This window comes from Acipenser ruthenus, chromosome 11, assembly GCF_902713425.1.
Source record: "Acipenser ruthenus chromosome 11, fAciRut3.2 maternal haplotype, whole genome shotgun sequence".
Lineage (NCBI taxonomy): Eukaryota > Metazoa > Chordata > Actinopteri > Acipenseriformes > Acipenseridae > Acipenser > Acipenser ruthenus.
In genome coordinates this window covers 6,437,211-6,463,269 of record NC_081199.1, presented here as the reverse complement: position 1 = coordinate 6,463,269, position 26,059 = coordinate 6,437,211, and the positions used below count along the sequence as shown (strand labels likewise).

At 37.9% G+C, this 26,059-nt stretch overlaps 1 protein-coding gene across 1 annotated transcript in view; it reads right to left on the bottom strand.

Moving 5' to 3' along the window:
- LOC117973379 (RIMS-binding protein 2-like) overlaps positions 1 to 26,059 on the bottom strand; it is a 134,202-nt gene that overhangs the window by 20,304 nt on the left and 87,839 nt on the right. The window contains exons 10-18 of the mRNA XM_059033137.1: positions 24,209 to 24,313; positions 22,030 to 22,080; positions 20,579 to 20,599; positions 15,881 to 16,085; positions 12,780 to 12,931; positions 10,794 to 10,870; positions 9,710 to 9,819; positions 8,511 to 9,359; positions 311 to 462 (exon numbers count right to left, since the gene is read on the bottom strand). Of these exons, the coding sequence (XP_058889120.1) occupies positions 311 to 462; positions 8,511 to 9,359; positions 9,710 to 9,819; positions 10,794 to 10,870; positions 12,780 to 12,931; positions 15,881 to 16,085; positions 20,579 to 20,599; positions 22,030 to 22,080; positions 24,209 to 24,313 (1,722 nt within the window). The remainder of the gene's footprint in view (positions 1 to 310; positions 463 to 8,510; positions 9,360 to 9,709; positions 9,820 to 10,793; positions 10,871 to 12,779; positions 12,932 to 15,880; positions 16,086 to 20,578; positions 20,600 to 22,029; positions 22,081 to 24,208; positions 24,314 to 26,059) is intronic.

Below are 26,059 nucleotides of genomic sequence, written 5' to 3'. Positions count from 1 at the left end.
ATTTCATTTCTGAAACAACAGAGCAGAAGTTAATGTTGTGTTTTATATGCCTAGGTGCAATTATAAGCTAACAGGAAGTGTAAACCTGGTGTGTCAACACATTTGAAGGAAGTACCTTAGATAAGTTAAAACAGCAATCTCTCCAGCACATTAGCTACAGAGTACAGATAGAAATTGCAGTAACCCATTTGCAGCTCACTTGGGGATATCCACACACAGGTTTCTTACTGGTTAGGGTCCATGTATGAATTTTCAATAAACACGCTGAAAGTGATGGTTATCGAACCCTGAAAAAGACTAATTCGTTCACCTTCTGTCCCCTTGTGCATACAGCATAGCCAATGACGTTGGCCCCATTGGACATTCCCATCTGGGTGAGGGGAGGCGGCTTCCAGCTGACCTGGATGAGTCCTGGAGCCGGTCCGCTCTGGACCATCACGTCCAGGGGAGGAGCAGGGGGGCCTGATGAAAACACACCGGAGATAAGCACTCAGCACTCCAACACAGGGTCCTCATTCTCCCAAGTACAGGATCGCCTCAGCTCCTGATGATTTCACTAAACCCAGGCCCAGACTGCAACACTGAGCTTCCTGTGCTTTTTTGTGCGTTCATGAAACGAGTTGATAACAACCCTTCTAAATGTTTACCATGCTATTTTTGCACAGTCATTTTGCAGTTTTCTCATGCTTTTACTACGCATTTACCATAGTCTACCATGGTTTTGCCTCTCTGGGCTTTACAGTGCTCACCTGTGCTTAACCATGCTTTTATTATGCTTTATCACATTTTGCTACGAGTTTACTATGAAAGGGAGCTGCAGGTGTGTCCAGAATTTAAAAAAAAAGGTGTTGAACTCCCATTCTTTGACAAAGATTTAAGAACATAAGAATGGATATGTCAGTCCACAACCAATAAATAGCTATAGAAATTAGTAAATAAGATAAAGTGTATACCAAGTATAACAAGTAATGCATGGGCTGCTTTGACTAAAAAATGATTTAATGCAAGCAGCAAAATATTGAAATAAAGAATCTGAGGAAGCCAGGATATAGTGCTGGTGAGTCGGTAGGTGTCAGAGTGATTGAGTGACAGACAGGTGCCAAGCTCTTTTGGCATCAAGCAGCTACCACTAAAACAAGACAAAAATAGAACTACATTTGCGAGAAATATAATTCCGTCAGCAGCATTATAAGGACTGTCTGGCTTTTTGGAAAAGCTGTCAGAATGAAAAGACTAGGGTTAGGCACAGGGCAGTGCTAATGAAAGCAAGTGTCAGCTGCTGCTGTGTAAGCAGTGGTGCACATAGAGAGAGCTGGGGAGGGTGTGGCTGCTTTCAAAGCAGGCATGGGTGTTTTTTAAAGCAGTTTCACTATCATCAATCAACAAAACGGAATACCAAGTACTTGTCTGGGTCGTTTCCTTTGGCACAATCTAGAACATTGCATTAATTATGTATTGGTAGGGGAACTAAAGTCTTTATATTTTAAAGTGCTTTTGTCATAACATTGTGTTAGTAAGATCCACATTTCAAGAGAGCTACTGATCTAGCATAAAAACAGGTTAAACTCCAACAATTTTTTACACAGATGTCTGTCCACAACCAAACAATGACTATAAAAAGTCTACAAGGCCTCCTATGGTAAAGTATAGAGTGAGGTAGTGGAAATGAGTGAAACATTTGAAATAAAGGTAAATGTACTCCTGTATACTGTGCTGAATGTACAGTAAGTCCTTCAAGCCCATCTTTTCTGGAAGCATTGTCAAAACCTTCTGCTAAATGCACTCATTCACACGATGCAAGTGTGAAGAACAAAGCTCCACTGTATACTTGGATATCTCAGGCGAACATATAAAATTACATTTCATTCAGAGCTTTTAGAGAGTTTAGTTGGTGTTTCCCATCCCATCGTATTGGAAAACTAAAGAAGACATTCCTTTGACATCCAAAGTTCACATCAAATCAACAGGGAAAACCCCCAGTCTCAGCTTCCAATTGTGTATCACCTGCTCACACACGGCTGTCTCTATTTGTTAAGCTTTGTAAACCGACAAGAGAAAAGTATTATAATCATAATAATAATTTTCAGCTATTTGGACTGAAATGTATTGTTTTCTTTGGTTGGATCCTCCAGTAAATGATTTGCCTAAAATAAAATCCAATCTCTTATCTACTCATAAATTCATGGTCAACTACATACGATAGATCCTTCATCGACAGGCACTATCGCTTAATTTACATGGCATTCGTTAACTTATGGCTGCCAATTTAGCTGTACTGTTTGTCTTTTGTTGCTAGACATTAGAAAATTATCTTTAAAAAGAGGATCTAGGATAGCCCTTTTTACACGTTTTATCTGACATGTTTTTTTCTGTTTGATAAAATGATTTCCCCTGTACTGTATATAGACATATAATTAATATATTACAAACAACACCCCCATTCTCTGTACTTCATTATATTTTGTACTATTTTGATGGCCTTCCAAGTAAAAAGATGCACAGGGTGGATGATTAATAAGTATAAAAGAAATCCTGCTGTCAAATAAAATATATCTTAACACCGCCTCTGTGTCGCAGAAGCAGCTATAAGATAGCCATTTTAAGCTATATTTTATTACACTTGCAGAATCTCAGTTATTTTGTTGAGGTTTTGCAGGTGCTGTATGCAGCAATGTCCCCGTATTTCTCTGCAAAGCTTATTTTGACATTTAGCCTTGAACTGGGAATTGCCAGGCTCTGGTATCTGCAGTTTATTTTTTACTATAACAAAACATAATGAAAACCAAATAAATCATCCACTGCTTCCCAATCCACCCCAGGATACCATTTAATCCTTCGCTGACTACATATAAAATATAGCAGCACTCTGTGCCTTTTCAGTAGAGCCAGCTGAATCCAGTACTTCCCACTACAGTAACAGAGGCCTATTACAGCTGTTTGTCCTTGCAGTTTAGTAAATCTTTAAACATTTAAGACATCGAGCTCAGCGTACATGTGAATGATGCTCCAAAGGTCTTTTATTCATTGTTGTGTGAAAGAGGATCTTGAAGGATTTGTCAACGGGGTCCCCTTAGAGAGACTGGTCTTTTTAAATTGAAATATTCTACTTTCTTCAATGTCATTCTCTCCATGTTTGTTTTTGTGTACTGGTTACTGGAAGCAGCCAACTCAGCACATTCTGAACACCTGTTTGGTTGCAATTGATTTGGCACGAAGCAATACTTATAACAGAGCTGACAACAAGGGTGGTGGTGCTGTGTACAATTTGGTAGGCAGAAGGGGAACATGTAATAAACTAGAAGAGTGCCAGCTTTTGATTCATTCATTCATTCATTCATTCAAATGCCATTTTCATCACCTTTTTATTACATTTCACTTTGTATTTTTGTAATAGTGTTCACAATTTAGAAACACTTTATTACAAACATAAAATAATAAGAGAAATGTAAAACAGCAATTCAAATGACTGTTGACGCTACTTGTGCTTTCGTAATGACACCCCAGGCAGTGTACAGTGTAAGACACCTTGTAGATAATGTACATTTGTCTCTGCCATCACATCTGACTACAAAACACAATACTGAGCATATCACTTAACAAGCAAACTGGTACCATGTAGAAGTGTTGAAAGGAATCCACACTGCTATAGAAGCGTGATACAAGCTCCAGCTACTATCTTATGTAGTTCTGAACTGTTAAAATGTATTTATTAAAAACACAAAGCTGGGTCTGAGTGTGTGAACACTTACCTTTAAATAAATAATTACAACATGTTAAAGCAACACTCAGTATACTGTACACAATTCAGTGTCTCAACAATTTGAGCCTAATTGCTTCCAGGTACTTGCTGCATGCAGTGGCTTCAAAGGCTTCGTATTAGCTTGTAATATTTCATTTTTCTGCTCCACTGATGGGCTGAAGAGCAGCCAATAGAAAACATGCACTGCCAGAGACTGCCAGCTCCACTGGTGCAGAATATGAGTGGCTATACAAAGTGATACACTGCAGTTCACTGGATTTATAGGACAGTAAAAGCTTGCTTCAAGGCCACCTCACGATTAGGACCACTTTTCTGCTTCGCTACCATTGACACCAATATAAAACCACCTCTGTGTTCAGTATTAAGGTCACTATGAGCAGCCCCACGACTCAAACAGGACCTGCTAAACGTGGACGTTTGATTTAGATTTAGAAAAACACCTAAAGAAATTAAAGCAGTAAATTAGAGCAGTTTGCATAAAACAAATCTAAAATCAGTGAAATCCTTTGACAAATGTCATGACTGTGCCTTCAGTATTAAGGCCACACTTGTTGGTGCCTTGACTGGCCTTAACTAGGTTTACACAACAAAAAAAGGCAGCACACGCTTTTTCATTAGTTTCAATATTAAACTCAGTTGTGTCCAGTGTAACTCCTTGTGCACTGTTCTGCTCGATACATCTTGCTCAGTACATCCATTCTGTCAGTGTTGGGTTATTGTGCATATTGATTGACCGCTTTCTGATCTTTGCTGATTCCCGTCTACCACAAACTAGAAGTTTCCTCCTGCATTGAGAAGTTGTCTTTGGAGCTGTTTGTCATTCCCTAAAGACCTGTGACACAATGTTCTTTTAGAGGCATCTGGGATTCAGAGGCTATGCTAGTCACCCACTATCATGCCCCATTCAAATCTCATCATTATTTATCTTCTACCCATTGTACACCCAGTTAACAAACTACAGGACAGTTGGTCATGTGACCTGACTTATTTGCTTTAAACCTACTTTTTCCCCCCATATGTTTTTTTTTTAAAAAAATGGATACACCAATTAAGTTTGTAAAGATTAATTTCCCATCATTCAAATAATTCTGCACCTATATGATGCCAGTTTATAAAACACTATGACGAATATGCACTTATTTTTGCTAAAGATCTCCAAGAACACAAAGGAGCAGATCTGCATCTTGGCTCATATGAAGCACTTGGAAAAAAAACCAAACATTTTAGATAATCCCATAAAATCCATTTTTTTAAAGCGGTTTACCAGTGGGTTTACCAGAAAAAGCCATGCTTATACAATAACATTACAATACACCTTCTGTTTCGTACTGATTACTGATCACATTGCAGGGTGTGTTTGCCAATATGGTATTGTACACTCATGAGACTAAAAGCACAGATTTACTCATCCTGTCTACTTGTTGCTTGTTTGCCTGTCAAACGAATTCCATTCATTTTTATGAAAACGTGTTTTGGGTCATCCGGGATTCCCTTGAAAATAGGATGAATATCACAACTGGATTAACCTGATGAATATAATTTTAAAAACATAAATACATGTTGTGATTCTCTTATCAAACTTTGCTGACATCACAAGGTGACATCCCTGTTAAATACTGACAAGCTACAAATTACCAGGAAATGACAGCTTCCGAGCAGCTTGCACAGATGGCATCAGAAAGCCCCCAGAGTGCAAATGGCTGTTTCTTAAAAAACAAAATAAAATCAATAAATGCTCATTTATCAGAAAATAAAGCCGAGTGAGAAAGTGAGATGGTGAATTCAGTTTTTCCACAGGTATCAGATACAGTATTCCTCTACATATGAAAAGGCTGCATATCCACATTTCACAATGTGCACTGAATAATGACAGCATGCATTAATTCCATTGGTCTTAAAGGGGCCAGTGTGCTAAAGTATAGCAGGAAGAAACAAAAGAAGTAGAACGGGTAGTCTTGTGTGATGCACTGCTGTTACAGATCTGCCCCGTTGGTAAGATGAGGTTAAAAAGCTCTACAGCAGCACAGGAGCCTGACTTACAAAGTGGTTAAGACGCTTGCTTGTGGTGTGTGTGGTTGCAGGTTCGCGTTCTGACACAGATATCAGAAATATGCCTATATGCTGTGTAAACAGTTTGTGCACAATTGGGGTAACTTGGATCAGTCCCATTTTGAATATGGAATAGAGAACAGATTGATGCTGGCTAATGCTTGTAAACACATATGTATTCCTCATAGGAAACACCCCTAGAAGTGTCTGGAATATCATTTAGCTGCTTGGGAAAACAATAAGGGACAGTGTGAATTTTGCACGAACCCAGAGACTTAAAAACAGACTTGCAGCTGCGACAGAAGATTATTGCACAAATCATCTGCTGTCTGAAGCTAATTACTGCCCTTGAACCACATGTAGCTTGTCAGATTGGTGGCAGAGTATGGGCCATATTACTCCTCTTAAATTCAACAGTCAAATCCGTATTTATATTTTAAACCTTCGGTGATGGAACAGTTTCTACATTTCAATCTTTCACATGTCCTAATATTTGTGGATAATATTACTCTTTAGACATTATGGGGTTCACTTTATTGCACACGACTGACAACCTGTAACAAATTGTGCACAACTATAACAGTAGCACGCCTGTAGGGACTGCTGTAGTAGAATGTGAATATTTAGAACCTCTTAGCCCCCAGACTCTCTTTTTCTGTACTATGTACATGCTGCAGTGCTAGTGGCTGGAGCATGTCCAGCTACAGTGTCACAGATATATTATAGTTGGCTTGTTGTTACCCACCTAAGCTAGGTGGATGATAAGCTTCCCTTTGATAGTCATGACACACCTGATAGAAATCATTCTCGGAGTCAAGCAGCTGAAATGTTTAATGCAATAAGAAGCAGTCAGTGCCAATGGGGGTGTAGCTCACTAAGACTGATACGTGTCAGAAGCATCAACTCTTTTAATTGTACCCTTAACCGATATTCATTATAGCTTCGAGATCCAAGCAGAGATTCAGGGGCAGAGTGAGAGTGCTGCTTGTGATGAGCGCTACTTGATCAGCTGACTGTGGATTGTTAATGACAAGAAGGATCACACAGCAGACCCTGTGAGGAGCATTTACACCCAGGGAGTGAGATAGCCTGAAAGTGAAAGCGTTTCTGCATTCTAATATATATGTATATATATATATATATATATATATATATATATATATATATATTATAGTAGAGAATAAATAAAACATATTAGTCTTTTCAATCCCATTTCCAAACTTTTTTTGTTGTTTTTCTCTTCCAAATTTATTAAAGTGGAGCAGAGCAAGGCTGTTACACTGAAAAAGCATACAAGCCTAATTAAAATCAGCATAATAACTTAGGCATGCACAAGCCACCAGCACAGCAGCAGCCTTAAGCCCAGTGCAATCAAGTTATTTATTTCCGATTTTGTAAAGAAATTATTGAGCCAAGTAACAGAATAACTCACAAGAAATCAAAAAGTGCTTAAAAAAGATGTTTTGTTTTAAAGAGAGTATTTGCTTGCTTGCCTAAACCTGCAGCTTGTATTTGTTTTTCTCTTCCTAGCCGTGTTTGCTCCTCTAGAAATTTGTTTTGCCTTATTTCAAAAACCAACAGAGACTAATTCTATTACAAAGACTGTTCTAGGCAGTAATATTCCTCAGTGGCGAGACAAGATAAAAAAAAACCCCAAAAAAACACAAAGAAAAAACCCACATATGTAATCCACAATGTGTCCAAAAACATAAAGAGACATAAGAGACAAACTCTTGTAATGTATTCACCAGGACAGGACCAAATCCCTTCTCAACTCTATTATTAGACTAAGGAATTTTAAAATCAAAAAACAGCATTTGCTCCGAGGCAACTGTTCCATTTAGATAATACAGCAAAAGTGTACGGATAATATAAAATCAGAGAGAGAGAGAGAGGCCTTGCTAAAGGCTGTGAAAAATGGGAGGACACACTGAAAAGAGAGCTAGCTTACAACACATGCTTTATTCTGTCATGTAGCTAAAGACTATAAAACAAGCAACGCTTATATTATAGAGGATATGAGGATTAACAGCTTCACTTTGCTTCACTGAACTCCATGCCTCATCGCATTCTCAGAAGCACAATATAGAACAGAAACTGACAAAGGTGTTTAAATACAGTACCACCAACTGCATCATAAAAATAGCCTCCATATAAAATGTGGAATTATTGTGGCAGCAGTAATTAGTTGTGTACAACTGTCAGGAAACAGGGTGTGTGGAGAGAACCCAAAAGTTCTTTCCAATGAGGGCTTTGTTTACTGCGTAAGATGACATTTGGCAGATATACTGTAAAATATGTTATTCCAATGCATTATTAAAAATATATGGGGGGTACCATTTTAAAATAAAGCACAGGTAATGCAAATGGAATTACGTATAAAATGCCATGGGCCTTGTTAAATTTATATTCAATTCAATACATTTGATACATACTCATGTTGGTGACACTTTCAAACAATTGCTCGTTCATTATGTATTAATACATGTAAGGGCTAGAATTAATATAAGTGTGGAAAAAGTCATGATGAACGAGTGTGTAACTCTGCCTGCTCCACAATAATATACCGACTCCTCCTAAAGAATATACATATACTCTTTACTAGTCAGAAGCTACCTCATATTAATATACTATCGTGTTAGTCTACGCAACGACTACTCCAGCTATTATATGAAATTTGAGGATGTCAATGAGAATTCACCTGCTGGCTGCGTACAGAACTCCACAGTGATCTCCCTCTTCTCTCTTTGCTCCAGTGGAAGCTGCCATGGCATCTGGTGGGGCTGTGCCACCACCTTCACCTTGTAAGCCATGTTGGGCTTCAGGTTAAAGAACTGGTACCTGTAGCTGGCAGCCTTCACCATGTCATACTCCACATCATTGAGGAAAATCGCGTGACTATAGTTACTGTTGCTTGGCCACCAAGACAGCTCTGCGGAAACCTGCGTGATGTTATCCACCCTGAGCTGATAGGGGGCGACCACCACGTCCTTCCCCACCAGCATGGTGCAGCGCAGCTCTTCTGAAATGCCCCTTCCTGTAATGCTTTGTATTGATATCCTATACGTACAGGCAGATAAATTGAGCTTTTCTATTAAAAACTTTGTTCTGCCGCCGAAAGGTATGCTTATCCGCACCTCTTTGTCAACTAAAACGTTGTAACCACTGATGGTGCCCCATGCCGGAGGCACTACGGGCGGCTCCCAGCCCACGATCACGCTCTTGGCTAGCTGTTTGATTAGGTTGATTTTTCTTGGGTAAGGCACAATATCTTCTCCAATCTCGTCGATGCTGACATCCAGGGTCCCTGTCCCATTATTGCAGGTGGTGGTGGTGGTGGTGGGGGCGGGGGGGGCCTCTCCCGACATGCTGCCATCAAATTTGGAGTCCGTGAGAATGCCACTGCCCCTCTCGTGTCCAAGGCCTGTGTGGTTCAGGTATGCCTGATCTTTGCCATTGTCTGCGGTCTGGACCGAAGGCACCTCCTCATCCTGGATGAAGTCCACAAAGTTGGAAGGGACAAGCCCCCTCTGTCCGTCCAACAGCTCACCTAGGACAGGAAGACAGACAAGGGAAAAGTGATCATGATCAGGACAGTTAAACTGTTTAAAAAAAAAAAAAAAAAACAGAGAGAACCCCCAGGCCTTGAGAGGTTAGTATATTATGCCCAAATGTTTTTGTTGTAGTGAGAAGTACAATCATTTGCATGGAATTGGATTTACAGTATTCCCTGGATTTAGCCAATGTTTTATATTTTATATTGCCCAGTAACCCCTTACTATACCGAATCAAAACTGAACAAGAAATTATTTTAATTTCTAAAAATAATACAATACTGCCTGACATCTGGCAAGCCTGATATTTGATAATGACACATTATCTATAAAACATTAAACAGACCTTCATAGAAGCCGTCTTCATCCATATTTCCATAGACATAAATATATTTCCCTGCAATAAGGGGAAGTTCAGCCTCAGGGTTCTCGTTGGGTCCATCGTAGGGGTTATAACTAATAACAGAAGGAGTGATACACAGTACATTTAAACAGTCAAATACACAGTGCTCACAAAATCAGGGGAGCAATTAAAATTCTGTAGAGCAGGTCAAAGTCATTTACAATGACTTGCAATTTCCTAGATAACTGTGAATGTGAATCTAATTAGGAGTCAATCCTACTACTACTACTACTACTACTACTACTACTACTACTAATAATAATAATAATAATAATAATAATAATAATAAATAATAAACAAACAAATTGCACCAAACTGAAGCCTAACTTTTGTTTCTTTCTTCAGAAAATCTCTAGCCCTGACAGCTGCATGTCAAGCATTTCACATAGCGTTTTGAAGAGTACATTTTCCATTTCCATTTTAGCATTTACAATAATGTATTATTCACATTTTATGAGGGACTAAAGCAGCTACACAAGTGCATTCTTTAGAAGAGAAAAAGAAGTGTGATTGAGAGAAATAGCTTTCATGAATACCAATGAAATACTTGTCATTGTTTCAGGGGAATTGCAATTATTTTGCTTACAATTCCTTTTTCAATGAGTTAGAAGAAGTCAGTCAATGCCTGTATCAGGAACAGGGCAGGAAGAAGCAGGAAGAGGCAGGAAGCTATGTAGGAGGGGGTCTAGGGAACTTGTGCTTTAACTAAGAGACTGCAGTAGCACACGGAATTAATTATACTGGGCTTGAATGTGTCAGGACAGTCAAACAGACACATGTGATGCTCAGTTACTTGATACCCTAATGGATTGTGGGAAATGTCTTCAGCCCGAATTCTGGACCAGAAGGTCACCCATTTAAGTGTTGACCAGCAGGACCAACCTACTTATTAAACCTAGTGATGTCTGTGTGTGGGAAAAGGATTAATTGTCATGATATTGAATGCTACGGATAATAACAGGGAGCTAGAGTGGTTCTGCTGATAATGAAACCCCATTAGTCTGAATGATTAAAGTCTGTATCGTACCTGTACCGGGCAATGCAAAGACGGACTTTTCCTGTGTACCTCACTTTAGAAGAAGTGGAACCCGGTTCATTGTCCATCTGTTGAAAAAAATATATCAATTGTAAATACAGATAAATAAATCGACGACTCCACCATTTGAAATTCAAAGAATTGCTTTAGCCTGGTGGAACAATGGGTCATTCACAACCTTTCACCTCTTTGGGAGCGTGATTCGAATCTGATATATATATATATTTAATTAAGTCACAATTCAGCTCTATTTGGCACAATTGGACCAGGACTGATTATTAGGTGTACCTGTAGTGCAAACCAGGATTAGTAAGGTGAATTGATAAGGATGGCTTTTGCTAAAATACTGTGGGCCACTCCCTAGCCTTTCATTATCACCAAATAGACCAAAATGCACAAATACAAAAAAGTCCATATATTCTGTGGCGGCCATCTACATGAAACATGAAACAGTGCATTAAAGAAAGAGAATGAATCTGCCTAAAGAAATGAGGGCTTTCTGTGAAGGATATTGCAATAAATCACAGCAGATTGATGGTTTGTTTCTGGTTTGCTGGTCTGCTCTGTAATCCAGCCTCAATAATGGTAAACAAACACCTCTGTTATCTGATTTCTGTGGCTTCACATCAACACCTAATATCCTGTTTAAAAAAGTCCAAAAGTCCCCCCATCAAATTAGATAGCGTACAGTATTTAAGGCTTAGATAAATCAACTTTTAATATAACTTTTTGTTTTGTAACTTTCCCTAGCCAACCAGTTTTTTTTTTTTAATCGCAAAAGCACGTTAATTCAACAAATGAAGCAATTATTTGTTTGTGTTAATTAAGTCTCCACACTTGATCCGTTTATTGCTGAATTTGTAACTTTCTTCCCCCATAAAACTGGACCAAACAGGGATTTTTCCCATTAACAATAGGCTTCCACTGCTATTCACAGACTGTTTATAATGCTGCTCAGCCCTTGGGAGACTTATTTTGCACATTCATGCGTCTTGCAGATTGCAAGACGAGCACTTGAAGAGTGCAACTCCCTGAGGTTTTGAGAGCTCGCACATTTAAACAGAAATGCCAGCAAGGGCCGTGGGATTAAGCAGGCTCACCTGCTTGGTTGCATGATGATTGCCCAGCAGTAAGATCTATTTTACCACTATAAATCAGACACAGTTGCATACACTCAAGATTAGGGCAGTGGAGGCACTTGCTAAGGGTTTGTCACGGTGTTGTTTTATCACAGCCTCCAGGGATCCTTTTCAAAATGAGATGTCTGGTTAGACTGAGCATGTTTTATTTTTTATTGGCATAGACACAGAAGTTTGCAAACGCATTCCCTTGCATGAGTTTACGATGATAAATTTGCATGGCACTATTATAAACATGCTTTGCCCTTATGTTTTTTGAACCATGCTTTACCATACCTCTCTGTGATTTACCTTGCTTGTCTGTGTGTTTCCACTACAAATTGCTTTTTCCATGGTATACCACGTAAAGGTTAAGAAGGGGCTGCAACATGACAGGACACATAGACTTAATGTTTGCAGAGTTTGCAATACTTTTTGTAACATTGTTATAAATGTTTGGTTTCACATACTTAATTAGTACTTATCTTAGACTACTGTACCCTACCATAATCCGTTTGTGAAACCAGCAGTGCCCTAAAATTGACTGTTCATAAATTGTATGGAAAACAGTAACAGATTTTTTATTTCTGTATTAAAAAATAAACAAAAAACATACAGTCATCTTATGATGACGTCTGTACTATGGTAAAAACACAGCAAAGTGTAATAAAGCACAGTGAATGCATAGTAAAGCAGGCAACAACGGCTTATCACGTTAAAGCAAAGAAAATATAAATTATATGCAAAGTACTGTATGAGCATGGGGAAAGAAATGCAAAATACAATATTACTGTGCAAATTTACCATGGTAAACTTTAAGGGGCTGCAGATTCCAGTAAGGGGAGTTTCTCTGACTGACCTCTGCCAAGAATCCACGTCTGGGGCTACTAGGGTGGGATCTGGTGAGGAATGTCGGCTTGACAGACAGAAGTTCAGGTTTGTCTCCAGATATCTGGATTGGTCGAATAAACTCTGAGATTAGAGATCTGTTCGCAGAAGGACTTTCACTGCCTGCAAAATGAACACAGAAATACATTTTAAAATGTCAAATACGGCCAGTTATTAAAAGGATCCCATCACTTGATTCAAATCTTGAATGTTGTTGCGCCTATGCCTATGGCAACTGCCAATTAAATTATTCAGATTGCGTTATAAATGTGCATTCAATTGAGGACTTGAGTTTAATATTTTAATAAAACTGCACCAAAAGCGAGGAAGAATGTAATAAAGTGCAGCTGTTTTTCTTAATTTAATCCCCTCGCCTAAATTGGAAATCTTGGAAACACATTATAATAATTATCAGGGGGCTCTCTGTATAAAACCTTAAGGACTCTTTTAAGGAATGCTTTTTTAAGTGTATAAACATTCTCTGAGATTAAAACAGTGCTTTGAAAAATGAGAATACATTTATATATACAAAAAACCTTTCTAAAATTATTGAAAAGGTTTTGAGAACTGCAAACTTCATTTAAATAATCATAATGGGCTTTAAAAAAACAATCTTTAACAAAACATTCCTTAAACATTCTTTATGGTCCAGTCATTCAAACAGAATTGTGTCTGTATAGACATTTGCTATTGAAACAAACACCTATTCATAGCACATCCCTATCACAAATTGATCACGTACAGGCACTGTTTTAAAGTGTGACAGGGTTTCAGTTGTGCGTATCATTTATTTCTCCTTCTGCATGCTGCTTGTGTGATCCTGCTAAAGGTCCTTCTTTTGACAGCCACACATTTTTTTTGTTCCGAGTTTTAAGCAAAGACTGTGAAATAATTACTTTCAACAATGTTTCATATTACACAGGAAACAGGGCAATCTCAGCCCTAACCTTAACATGATTGATTCTCCTCGCGTTACTTAAATTTGTACAGCTAACCGACTCAAAGTGTGCTGACAGCAAAAGCACAAACACAGCCAAGGTCTGAAAAAAATAAATTCAGCAAAGATTAATTGCACCCCATTAGTTTATGACAATCTCAGCAACACCAAAATGGCATGTAATTCCTAGCAACATCCCCCTCTGATTTAACAAAACCATGATACCATTTATAACTCTTGAGCAAATAATGCTATCCAAGTTTAATGCATCTGAAAGACGCCATGTCAATACCAAAATGTAACAAACATGGGAAGAAGCAAAATTGAGTTTTGGGCTAAAGGACATGTTTTTCACATTTGTGTTTATAATATATATATATATATATATATATATATATATATATATATATATATATATATATATATATATATATATATATATATATAATTATCTTAGGCAAGGAATCTGTCTTAAGCTAATATCAACCTTTACAAACTTTTTTTTTTTTTTTTTTTTTTTACCTGTCTGAAACCAATAGTGCCTCAGAAAAAGACACACACACACACATATACTAGTCTAGAAACCAATACATTGGCTGCAGGGACTCTTATTGAAAAAGCTTTAAAAATGTTTTTTTTGTTTTTTGTAGAACATAACTTCTACCATCCCCCACCCAACCCCCACAACCACCCCCCAACCCCCACAACAACCCCCCAACCACCCCAGTTTTGGCAAATAATGCACTGTGATTGGTTAATTTGTGGTATATGTGATTTACAAAATATAAGAAAAATGTTTTGAACGGTTCAAACAATGCATAATAGATGGCAGAGAGTGTATTATAAAACTGCATATTCAATCAAGTTGACCATATGCAGCAATACAAAATGTGTTATTTTTTATAATACATATATTGTTGTAGCATGTGTAAATACCTATATATCCCAACACAAACAACGCATACCTCACCAATGCATATAGTTTGATGTCTTGTTCATTTTTGTTGCTAGACACCGAGCTGCAGCAGCAGTCAAAAATGAATGGTCATTTTTTTAAAATTTAAGCCACTGTGCAAAAAATCAACCATGTCAATATGTTACAGTTTAAAACAGCTTAAAGAAATACTGTAACCATGCCAATCTAATATTGAAACTTTACACTTAAAGCATGTCATCCAGAATCATTTGAAGGTGTTATAAAAAGTTAATTGATTTCTTCTTTTCCCTGTTTTATTTTTATGGAAGTGTTTTCCCCTAGGCGGTAGTGGCCCTGCTTTATTGTTAAATCTCAGACTGGAGAATCAGTTGTTATTGATCTGTCCACAGGGGCAAATCCAATTGATTCTCTTCATGGCAGGACTTTCAACACGGATGAAATACAAATGAACCCTGCTCTTAGATACTGTAACCTGTTACACCGTGCTGCACACTTCGAAAAGCTTTTGTCCAAACTTACTGCATCTTTAGGCTTTACTGAAATTAATGTTCTCAACTCAATTAACTTTTTACTTGGAGGGAAACAAATGCAAATTAAGGGAGCAAATGTGAAGCAATATTCATCGCATAACTATTTCTTTTGAATTCACAAAAAAAGACATCAACTCATCATATACACTGCACTCCTATAGTATTTTATCAAGGCATACTGGTAGCTTAAATATACCTGTTAAGCAAATTACAGGTGCATCCACAAAAATATTGGAACAGAACCACATAACAAACACTCATGCGTAGTTTAATCAAAAACGAACTGAGGGTTTCAAAGGTACAGCCTGTAATGCTCCACCCAAACAGGTACCTTGAAACAAAAGAATCCTTTGAGAATCCAGTCAGAGCCCAAAACTTACTGAACAGTACATTGTGATTCTGTAAAAAGACATTTGCTGCAAATGCCCAAGTTGCAACATACTTAGTAATTCCCCAGCTATAACATGAGAATGTAACATGCATGCATGTGAAATGAATCACGAGTGTATGTTTACTTCAAATGAACCACATAGGAAATCAATTGTACGTTTATGAATAATTTGCTATGACCTACCAACAGGTTCTATTACACTCTGCCTTGTATATTTGCAAAGAAATTTCGACCAATGAAAAAGGGGGAAAAAAATAAAACCTGGTACTTGGCTTACCTTTCCCGATTGGGATGGCCAGTGCATGGAGGAGCTGGGAAAGGGATTTGCTGGGAGATCCTGGGGTGTCGCACACTGCTAAGGAGTTGGCACTAAGTAAATCAAAGTGTCCAGCCTGCAGTCGGAATTTCTCGAGCTCCTTCGAGAGGAGATTGAACTGCTCACTCTGTGTCCGGCATTTCTGCTCCAACTCTCGGACCTTGGCCTGCCAAAGGACACAAGGGAGAGGGGGTGGAAGGGTTTGTGTGTTATATATAATACAATGGGTCTGCTAATCACACTTGGAGTATTACATTAAATGAGGAGTGTACTTGAGGCCCAATAGACCATGATAGCATACAGTATTATAGTTAAGTTATGAAACAGCTAAAGTAATATGTAAGTGTACAAAATGTGTCTTTGAGAAATGTAAAATCTCTCTAAAGAACTCCAACATAACCGATATATCATTTCTTAGCTGTCGTATGAGTAGTACAGAGTACATAATTCACGTCGCAGAAGCAATAAATGCATACAATAAAACGAATGTCAGACTCATTCCTGGTTTTGAAAAAGGGAAACTAGTCGATTTTGACATAAAGGGTGAAGCCATTGCTCCACATCAACTATTACACCAACGCTTCAGTTAAAGTAGTATATAAATCTTTGGCTAGAAAAATAAATCCAGTATTTGCTCTTTTACAGAGATAGTCAGAGGACTCATGCACACGATTGAATGCCTCATTCCAGAGCGAGCGATTTAGTCTGCTATTCTGCTATTGCTTTGTCTTTACTGGTTACCGTGGGGACAGGATGAATGACCAGAAGCAATTCTGCTGTCTCAAAATGGATGACACCATTTAATAGCGCTTTTATTGCGGATTATCATTGATTATGAAGAATGACTCATTTCCATGTTCATTTATAATTCAAATGGTTTAATCTATGAGACAGTCTATATTGTCTCCTAGTTGTAGGCAGCTGGTTTCTTCATAACTGACCCCCACATAGTGTACCAGGCTGTATCTTGATTCTTGGCTATGAAACACCTTTTACAGCACTATGTTAAGCTGGTCTGTAGATATTAAATCCCCCAGTGCTCCCTTACGGAGTCCCATCCAGTGGAAATGTGCAACTTTGTTTTCATTCACCTGTCCCACAGGTTTAGTAAAGCAGGATTACACGATATGTGCTTAGCAAGCTTCTATCTGAAAGAGGGCCTCTTAATAGGTGTGGAGCAATATGGGTGGGAGGGGGTTTCAGAGATTTTTCAAAGTGATGAAAATGTATTAAAACTACGCAGTGTTAAGGGGAACAACTCAAATGGTACTGTAGTTAACAAATGGATTTTAATGTCTTAGGGACTAACACCATTAACTTGTAAATCACCTACAATAGTTTGAATTCAGTTGACAAAATGATGTTATAATCGACTACCAGGTGATTTAGTGTTATGGTTTGTTTCACTGATGCTTAAAAATATATATATACAGTACTGTGCAAAAGTTTTAGGCAGGTGTGAAAAAAGCTGTAAAGTAAGAATGCTTTCAAAAATAGACATGTTAATAGTTTGTATTTATCAATTAACAAAATGCAAAGTGAGTGAACAGAAGAAAAATCTACATCAAATCAATATTTGGTGTGACCACCCTTTGCCTTCAAAACAGCATCAATTCTTCTAGGTACACTTGCACACAGTTTTTGAAGGAACTCGGCAGGTAGGTTGGCCCAAACATCTTGGAAAACTAACCACAGTTCTTCTGTGGATTTAGGCAGCCTCAGTTGCTTCTCTCTCTTCATGTAATCCCAGACAGACTTGATGATGTTGAGATCAGGGCTCTGTGGGGGCCATACCATCACTTCCAGGACTCCTTGTTCTTCTTTACGCTGAAGATAGTTCTTAATGACTTGCGCTGTATGTTTGGGGTCGTTGTCATGCTGCAGAATAAATTTGGGGCCAATCAGATGCCTCCCTGATGGTATTGCATGATGGATAAGTATCTGCCTGTACTTCTCAGCATTGAGGAGACCATTAATTCTGACCAAATCCCCAACTCCATTTGCAGAAATGCAGCCCCAAACTTGCAAGGAACCTCCACCATGCTTCACTGTTGCCTGCAGACACTCATTCGTGTACCGCTCTCCAGCCCTTCGGCGAACAAACTGCCTCTGCTACAGCCAAATATTTCAAATTTTGACTCATCAGGCCAGAGCACCTGCTGCCATTTTTCTGCACCCCAGTTCCTGTGTTTTCATGCATAGTTGAGTCGCTTGGTCTTGTTTCCACGTCGGGGGTATGGCTTTTTGGCCTCAAGTCTTCCATGAAGGCCACTTCTGACCAGACTTCTCCGGACAGTAGATGGTTGTACCAGGGTCCCACTGTTTTCTGCCAATTCTGAGCTGATGGCACTGCTGGACATCTTCCGATTGCGAAGGGAAGTAAGCATGATGTGTCTTTCATCTGCTGCAGTAAGTTTCCTTGGCCGACCACTGCGTCTACGGTCCTCAACGTTGCCTGTTTCTTTGTGCTTCTTCAAAAGAGCTTGGACAGCACATCTGGAAACCCCTGTCTGCCTTGAAATTTCTGCCTGGGAGAGACCTTGCTGATGCAGTAGAACTACCTTGTGTCTTGTTGCTGTGCTCAGTCTTGCCATGGTGTATGACTTTTGACAGTAAACTGTCTTCAGCAACCTCACCTTGTTAGCTGAATTTGGCTGTTCCTCACCCAGTTTTATTCCTCCTACACGCTGTTTCTGTTTCAGTTAATGATTGTGTTTCAACGTACATATTGAATTGATGATCATTAGCACCTGTTTGGTATAATTGTTTAATTATACACCTGACTATATGCCTACAAAATCCCTGACTTTGTGCAAGTGTACCTAGAAGAATTGATGCTGTTTTGAAGGCAAAGGGTGGTCACACCAAATATGGATTTGATTTAGATTTTTCTTCTGTTCACTCACTTTGCATTTAGTTAATTGATAAATATAATCTGTTAATATGTCTATTTTTGAAAGCATTCTTACTTTACAGCATTTTTTCACATCTGCCTAAAACTTTTGCACAGTACTGTATATATATTTATATATATATATATATATATATATATATATATATATATATATATATTTCTTAATTGTTGCTTTTTTGTTATTCTAGTTTTTAGACTCTTAACACTGCATGCACAAATGTGCTTCACAGATTCAAAAGAACAACTGAAATGGAATGAACATGCAGTTGAAAATCTGTTACCTATCACCTATGGGTTATTGCATGTCTTAGTGGCATCATACATTTTTCTGCTTCCATGCATTCCAGTCATAGTGTATATATATATATATATATATATATATATATATATATATATATATATATATATATATATATATATATATATATAGTGACCTGACAAGAACATGCTGACAAAATACAACAATCTTCATGCCAAGGGGTCCACAGATTGAATTACATATACTTTACAAGAAGAACCTGTTTGCACAGGTCTGATTCCAAGTAACTAGAACAGTTATTGATCTCTCATAGCAGACCAAAAAATCCAATAACTTCTAATACAGCTCTGACATGACAAGGAGCTCACCCCTTACTAGACCTGATTGTCCTGGCATCAGTCCAATAAGTGACCTTTCTCTTTTTTTTTCTCTTGGAGCAAATGTATAATATTTTAAAATTAAAGTGTTTATAGTCTCCTTTTACTGATAATCATGTAGCATGGTGAAAAGGACAGCAGTACAGCTATGGACAAAAGTTTAGCATCACCTAGAATTTTAGGATTGAGAAAAATTTTAAAATAACTATGAATTATGTAATTAAAGAAATTATAAAATGATATCACTGCAACATTACTGCTCTTTAATATCACAGAAACTGTATTCTAACATCGCTTCTACTGCTAAGATCTTAGATTTAAATCACAACACTGCAGCTACTTACAGGGTTCTAGTTTAACATACCTCCACCGCTATTAAACTGTAGTTGATGTGTTTTGCATACAAACCACTGTAAAACACAATGTAATAACAAACCATGCACTTACTGCAAAAAAACAACCTATTACTATTTACCATTTGAAGATTGTTCCTACTTTCGCTCTCAAGAAGGCCCGATGAAAAGCCATATTTCTTATGACTTACACTGCTTGCTTGATTTGTGTACTGATCAACCAGCCCTGTGTTCATTGCTTTTGCCTGTTAAACTTATTTGAGACCAACAAAGAGCATGCTCAGGATAAAATCTTGGTCAAGTATTGTTATGTTATCTCTGAGTTTCTATATACAAATGCCATTTACATATTCAGGAACCGTCGGTTTCATGTCATTTACAGTGTGATGATAATAATAATAATAATAATAATAATAATAATAATAATAATAATAATAATAATAATAATAAATAACCTTTTAATATATTTAATCATTAAGTGATTTCAGTTCCTGAATTATGTAAATGTAAAAAAAAAAAAACTCAATTGCAGAATCCCCCAAATCATATTTGATACTACAAAACATGTTCTTAACATTCTTAATAGCTAAGCAAGTTACTTAATAATGTACATCAATGTTCTTATTGTTCCCAATGCACATTTCATGTAGTAGATTGCACATGCAGCAAACTTAATGGGTGGAAATGAACTTGGGAGATTTTGGAATCTTCACAGTAACAGTTAAAGAATGTTAGGGGAGAAATATTCCCAAATACCTGCATGCTGTCCAAGGTGTTCTGTATAAAAGGCAATGCATAAAAAATAAATAAATAAACACACCGATAACACAGTGACAAAAGGATGTAAGGAAAATTAAAACACAATTACAAATATGAACACCTAAACCATTAAATATTCAAAAGAGCAGGAGAAAATAAAAGTTATCACCCATGCAAAAAAAATACCACAATATGAAAAAATGTTTTACACAATATGAAATTATGTTTTCACTAAAGAAGTGTACACCCACAGTATTTGTAAAACAGAAATACTAAACTCTAAGAGTGAAAGATCTTAAAATGTCTTATTTGAAAAAATAAACTGTATCTATACTTTAAAATCAAAATAACACAAGGCTATTTTTTTTTTTTTGTTTAATTAGTATCGTTAAGAAAAACAGGAAACCAGCATAGCATCACTTTAATTGATTCCATGTCTCAAAAGTGACTTCAGGTCAAATGCATACATACATATGGGCATATTTTCTTTTCGTACTAGTCTTGTGATGTTACAAAAACACACAAGAGTTTATCACATAACAGGTACTTTGAAAATGGAACAAAAGCACTTAAAATATCATTCTCGAAACTAACTGAAATAATTGTAATACAGAAGAGTTCTTTCCCCCCTTCTTCTTGTCATCATGAACCAATTCCTTCCCATTGCTATGCATTCATCATACTGGATCTCATCCTCTATACTGCTCAATTGATTTTCCCCCCAATCAGTCAACATGGTTAACAGACGTGCAGACATCGATGCTGTTTGAAGTTTTCACTATTTCATTATTTCACTGGTGGTCCCTTTAGGCTAAATGAGCTCTTTGTGTTTCTGGTGAACAGAATTTTGCTACTCGTCTCTTTGGTACATTTGACAGACATGCTTCTTCCTGAAATTTAAGCTTTTTTTTCTATCATCAGTAAATAATTTGCGTTTGGAAATTGAGTCTTACAGAGATGAATCATCCCATATTGAGAGAAGTTATTATTTTATCCAGTTTAACAAGTGGGTTGGCTACAGCTTGAGAACCATAAAAGCACATGGTACTGTATAGGGAAACATCTTACCTGTACCGACATATTACAGCTAATGCATAATGTGTATGTATATATATATTGTATTAAATGACATTATTTTATATTAAACAGATGACGGAAGAAAGTAAAAAGCATCAGTGGCTAAAACCCCCCCTTTTTAATGCCTGACCTCCAACAATAGAGCAATTCCACCAGCTCTAAGTCATGAATAAATACAAACTGGAAGTTTAAGCTCAAATTGTGAAGTGCAACTACCTGACAAGCTGCAAGGGGACTTGGTCAATCTGTACCAGTATACAGTATGCTCTTCTAACAGCCTGCACTAGCACCCTTTTTAGTCTCAATGTTCCTGCTCAGCAAAAATAACAGGGAACCCCAATAAAAACAGCATCTGTGCTAAAATTGCTTACCTCTAACAGTTGCACTGCACCCTCATGCTCCTTCTTAGCTTCAACCTGAGCCTTTACAGCAAGATAAGCAAGCAAGAAAGAAAGAAACAAAAAAAAGCAGTGTTAAACATACAGCTAAACACTCTTTAAGATTCCAGTCTTCTGTATTAACGGTGGGTGGTTCTATTTTCTTTCACGAGAAACCTACAGGGGAAGGAGGTTCTCCTTAATGTACAGTATTTTTAAAACAAAAGAAAAAACAACACCCACGTTTATTTTATTTGTTTTCACGCAGCAGTACCATGTTTTAAAGCAGTCAGTTTTGACAATAATGAGTAATGAAAGCCCACCAGATTGGGTTACCCAAATCTCTGGCGGATGTATATTATGAAGAAATCCTGAGGTTTTTTTTTTTTTCCACCTTACAGTACCAGCGGGCTTTAGGCTTAATTGTATAGTTGTTTTAAAAATAAAGCTTGGTGTGTGTGTGTGAGTGCGTGTCTATCGCGCGTTTGATGTGTGTATTCCTAGCAGTGGAGCTTCATGAAAATGTCAAAACTATGAAGATAATGGCTGGCTCACAAGAGGAGAGAGGAGGGGTTAAGGGTCTAGTTATCTGAAAGGGTAATGCAGGTAAGAACAAGCTTAGCAACAGTAATACATGCCTTTACAGCCACCTGGCGGACAACAGACCTGCTAGTTTAATGGCATCAGTGGCTATTTTACTGTGGGGATTTGAGTATTGTTGGGGCCACTGGATCCCTGCAACCCCATTCAACTGGCATTCCTGTTGCAAAGTGGAAAATTACATAAATTGAAGAAAAGTTATCCCCCCCATTAAGTGTTGAAGGCCGCTGCCCCACATGTGAATTTTAATGATTTAAACTGTAGGAACTTAGATTGAAAAAAATGAAAATATAAAAAATAATAAAAGAAATGCATCCAGTATCCACTCCACTACCAGTAGATTTTGTTTTATTAACATCTTTTTTGCTTTTATTCAATAAATAACAAAAGCCCTGCAGCTTCCTTCTGTTCAGATCTTCATAGTGAAATCTCCACAGCAGCTGCTGCAGCCGCTATCAGTATTAATATTAGAATAAACAGTGCAGACCAAGCTTGCCTTTCTGGAAAGCATGATGTAATTAACATCAGCCTGTACTTCATCAAGTTGTGTTTAAAATTCTGCTGCCGTCTTTCAGTTTCAGTGTACAGTACTATAGCGCAAGGACTCTTTTCTTTTTTAGAATTTGCACACAATATCCTTTACACTGAAGGATTTAATCAAATATGCAACACTGTAGTGCCAATACTATTCCCACTCTTAATCACTGCATGGCTAAGAATGATTATTCAGCTGTAGCATGTCAGACACATACTGTATGGTTTATTAAATGCTCCATAAATCAACATCTGTAATTCAATTCTAATCTTCTGTGTATGCAAAGACTTCCTGTGCCTTTTGTCAGGTTCATTTTTCAGTGTACCCTTCATTATCATACTTTTTAAACTCCTGGTCTGTTTCTAGATTGTGCTCGCTATAATTCAGCAATGGCGAGGAAGATCATTGAGGCTGTTCATCCAATTCTGATTATCTGTGCATAATAAATGCTATATAATACACTGCGTGAATGTTGTTATATTCCTAAGCATTCTTGGTGACATGCTGATCCATTCCTATTGGTTCCAATCTATTCATCCTATTTCCCAACGTTACAAAAATATGTTCCACATGAATTATCATTTCTACACTACATTCCCACTGTGAGACAAGAGGAAATCCAATATTTTGTGGTTTTGTGCAGTTGATTAATGCCAAGCCTCTCACTGCTGTAGACCCATATTAGAATGAGACTTGGGTCACAACAGAAATGGGTTCAGTAGTCTTGGTAATCCACATCACCAAGACGACCGCACAACAGTAACAGAGCCGCCTTGCAGGAGGGGTCAAAAAGAAAGATCAAGGAGTAGATGGGCATGCAGACTGAACAGCCTGCCCCAACAGGGAACGCTTGAGACATGCTCCTGGGTGAATGCAGGGACACTCACATTGCCACTGCTAATGCTAATGCTAGCCCTGTTCTGTGGATAAATCGATTGGGAGCGTCAGTCTCTAGTGCTACATATCATGCAAAGAAAATCCTGTCTTCCACTGTCCTGCAATATAACTCTGCACTAAATGTAACAGGCTACCACTTACCTTCTGCAGAAGATTAATCTCCTTTTGCTTTGCATTGAGAACAGCGAAGGCTTGCTCATGCTCCAACTCCAGCTGTTGCCGCCGCTCAGCAGCTTCTTGCATATGCTGGAATGACAACAACAACAACAACACAGGAAACAATGATACAGTACCTTCTTCATCTGGTACAGGGGTGCACAGTACCAGCACCGCCAACGGATTTCAGTTCCGACCAGGCACTGTGTACCTGGATTGACGCACTGGTTCCACCTCACACAAGGAATCTGAAGAACAGCAAGCTGAGGGAAACATTAATGCTGACGGCTATAAGGCTGCACTACTACTTGCATATACAGTATATGCACAATGAGATTGTTTAAAATGGGAACTCGGTCAAATTGATTGCTAGTCTCCTACTCTTAGTATCCTGTGACAAATCACTTTATTTATTTCAAAATGCCTTTATGCATATGTCTACTGGGTCTCCAGTAGCAAACCACTACTATAATACATTCTTTAAAGCCCCAAACGTCACAGCTCCATTTAAATCTTTATCCAACTTACAAATGAACATATGTTAAAATGCCTGTGACATACAGCTCAGTAATAAGAAGTTTCTAATCCTGAACTAGGCAGGGAGACTTCACTTTTACCTGTATGATTAAGTTTGCAAAGCTTCAGCTGTCTTTTAAATCGGAAAGGGAACATTGCACTTGGTAGATGACTCTTGGCTGACAGTGGCTAAGTTGTGATTGAAATGCTCCAGATTAAGAATAGAAAGTGCCCGAGGAGCACTGTAATGGGAATGCAAAGCTGTAATTGAAGAGCTTCTGAACAGCCTCAGCAGTAATGAAAGGCTGTCAAACAAACCCAATCCACAGCAGTGGCAGGTTGCAGTTATACCAACAGTATTTATATGGAAAAGGAGCAATCTCCCCAAAATGCAACTCCCCTCAAATTGGAACAGGCAGGGTGTTCTGTGAATAGAAATTCTGAGGAGGACGCAGGCCGGCACTTCCGCTGGTTCCATCTGTACTTAACTCCTGAGCCGTTTAGCGCTTTGTTGTATTTACCCATAGAAGAAGAGCATCGTTTTGTCTCAACAGAATTAATGATTTTGCACATTTAAAACCAATATGAATAATCACTGAATAATCACATTACATCTGCAGTCTATGCAATTCCTATCAACCTGCTGGACTCCTGGCACATTTCATCTGCATTCTCTATTATCACCTACTAGTCAAAAATCACATTACACAAAGTTCTCTGGTATAGACTCAATGCATAAATAGTGATGACATTGTAAAATCCAGTGTACAGTATATACTGCTCCTAGGTGGTCAATAGATTTGCATAAGTTTGTGGTTGAAAAAAAGAATGTAAAAAACTGCTTGATATAAGAAACCTCTAGCTGGTTACTTTGTAGTCTATACCTCCTGTGTAGCAACATGCACTGCTTATAGCTTCAATTACACAACACATGCCTTTTGTTCTGGGCTATTTGCTGAGACTTTTAGAGCAGAGTACTGTAGAAGCAATTATTCTCATTTTTTGTGTTGTATTGAGTGTTATTTGCTAATTAGAGGCATGTTAAAATAAAGCGAAGGACATAATAGCTGTAATTAGCTCATTAACAACAATTTCATTTTCTTTTTGTTTTGGAGACACTTTTGGTAATTGTCTCTGCTACATCCACAACTGAATAAGCCCTCAAACATGTGCTATAAATGTGCTATATGAAAGGGTTGGTACTGTAGTGTCATCATTACCAGGGGAACTGGGAAGTTAACAGTACACACACACCACAAGTCTATTCAGAGCTAATGCATGCTCAGTGCCATGGAACACGCTTAGTTAAAATTTCTCATT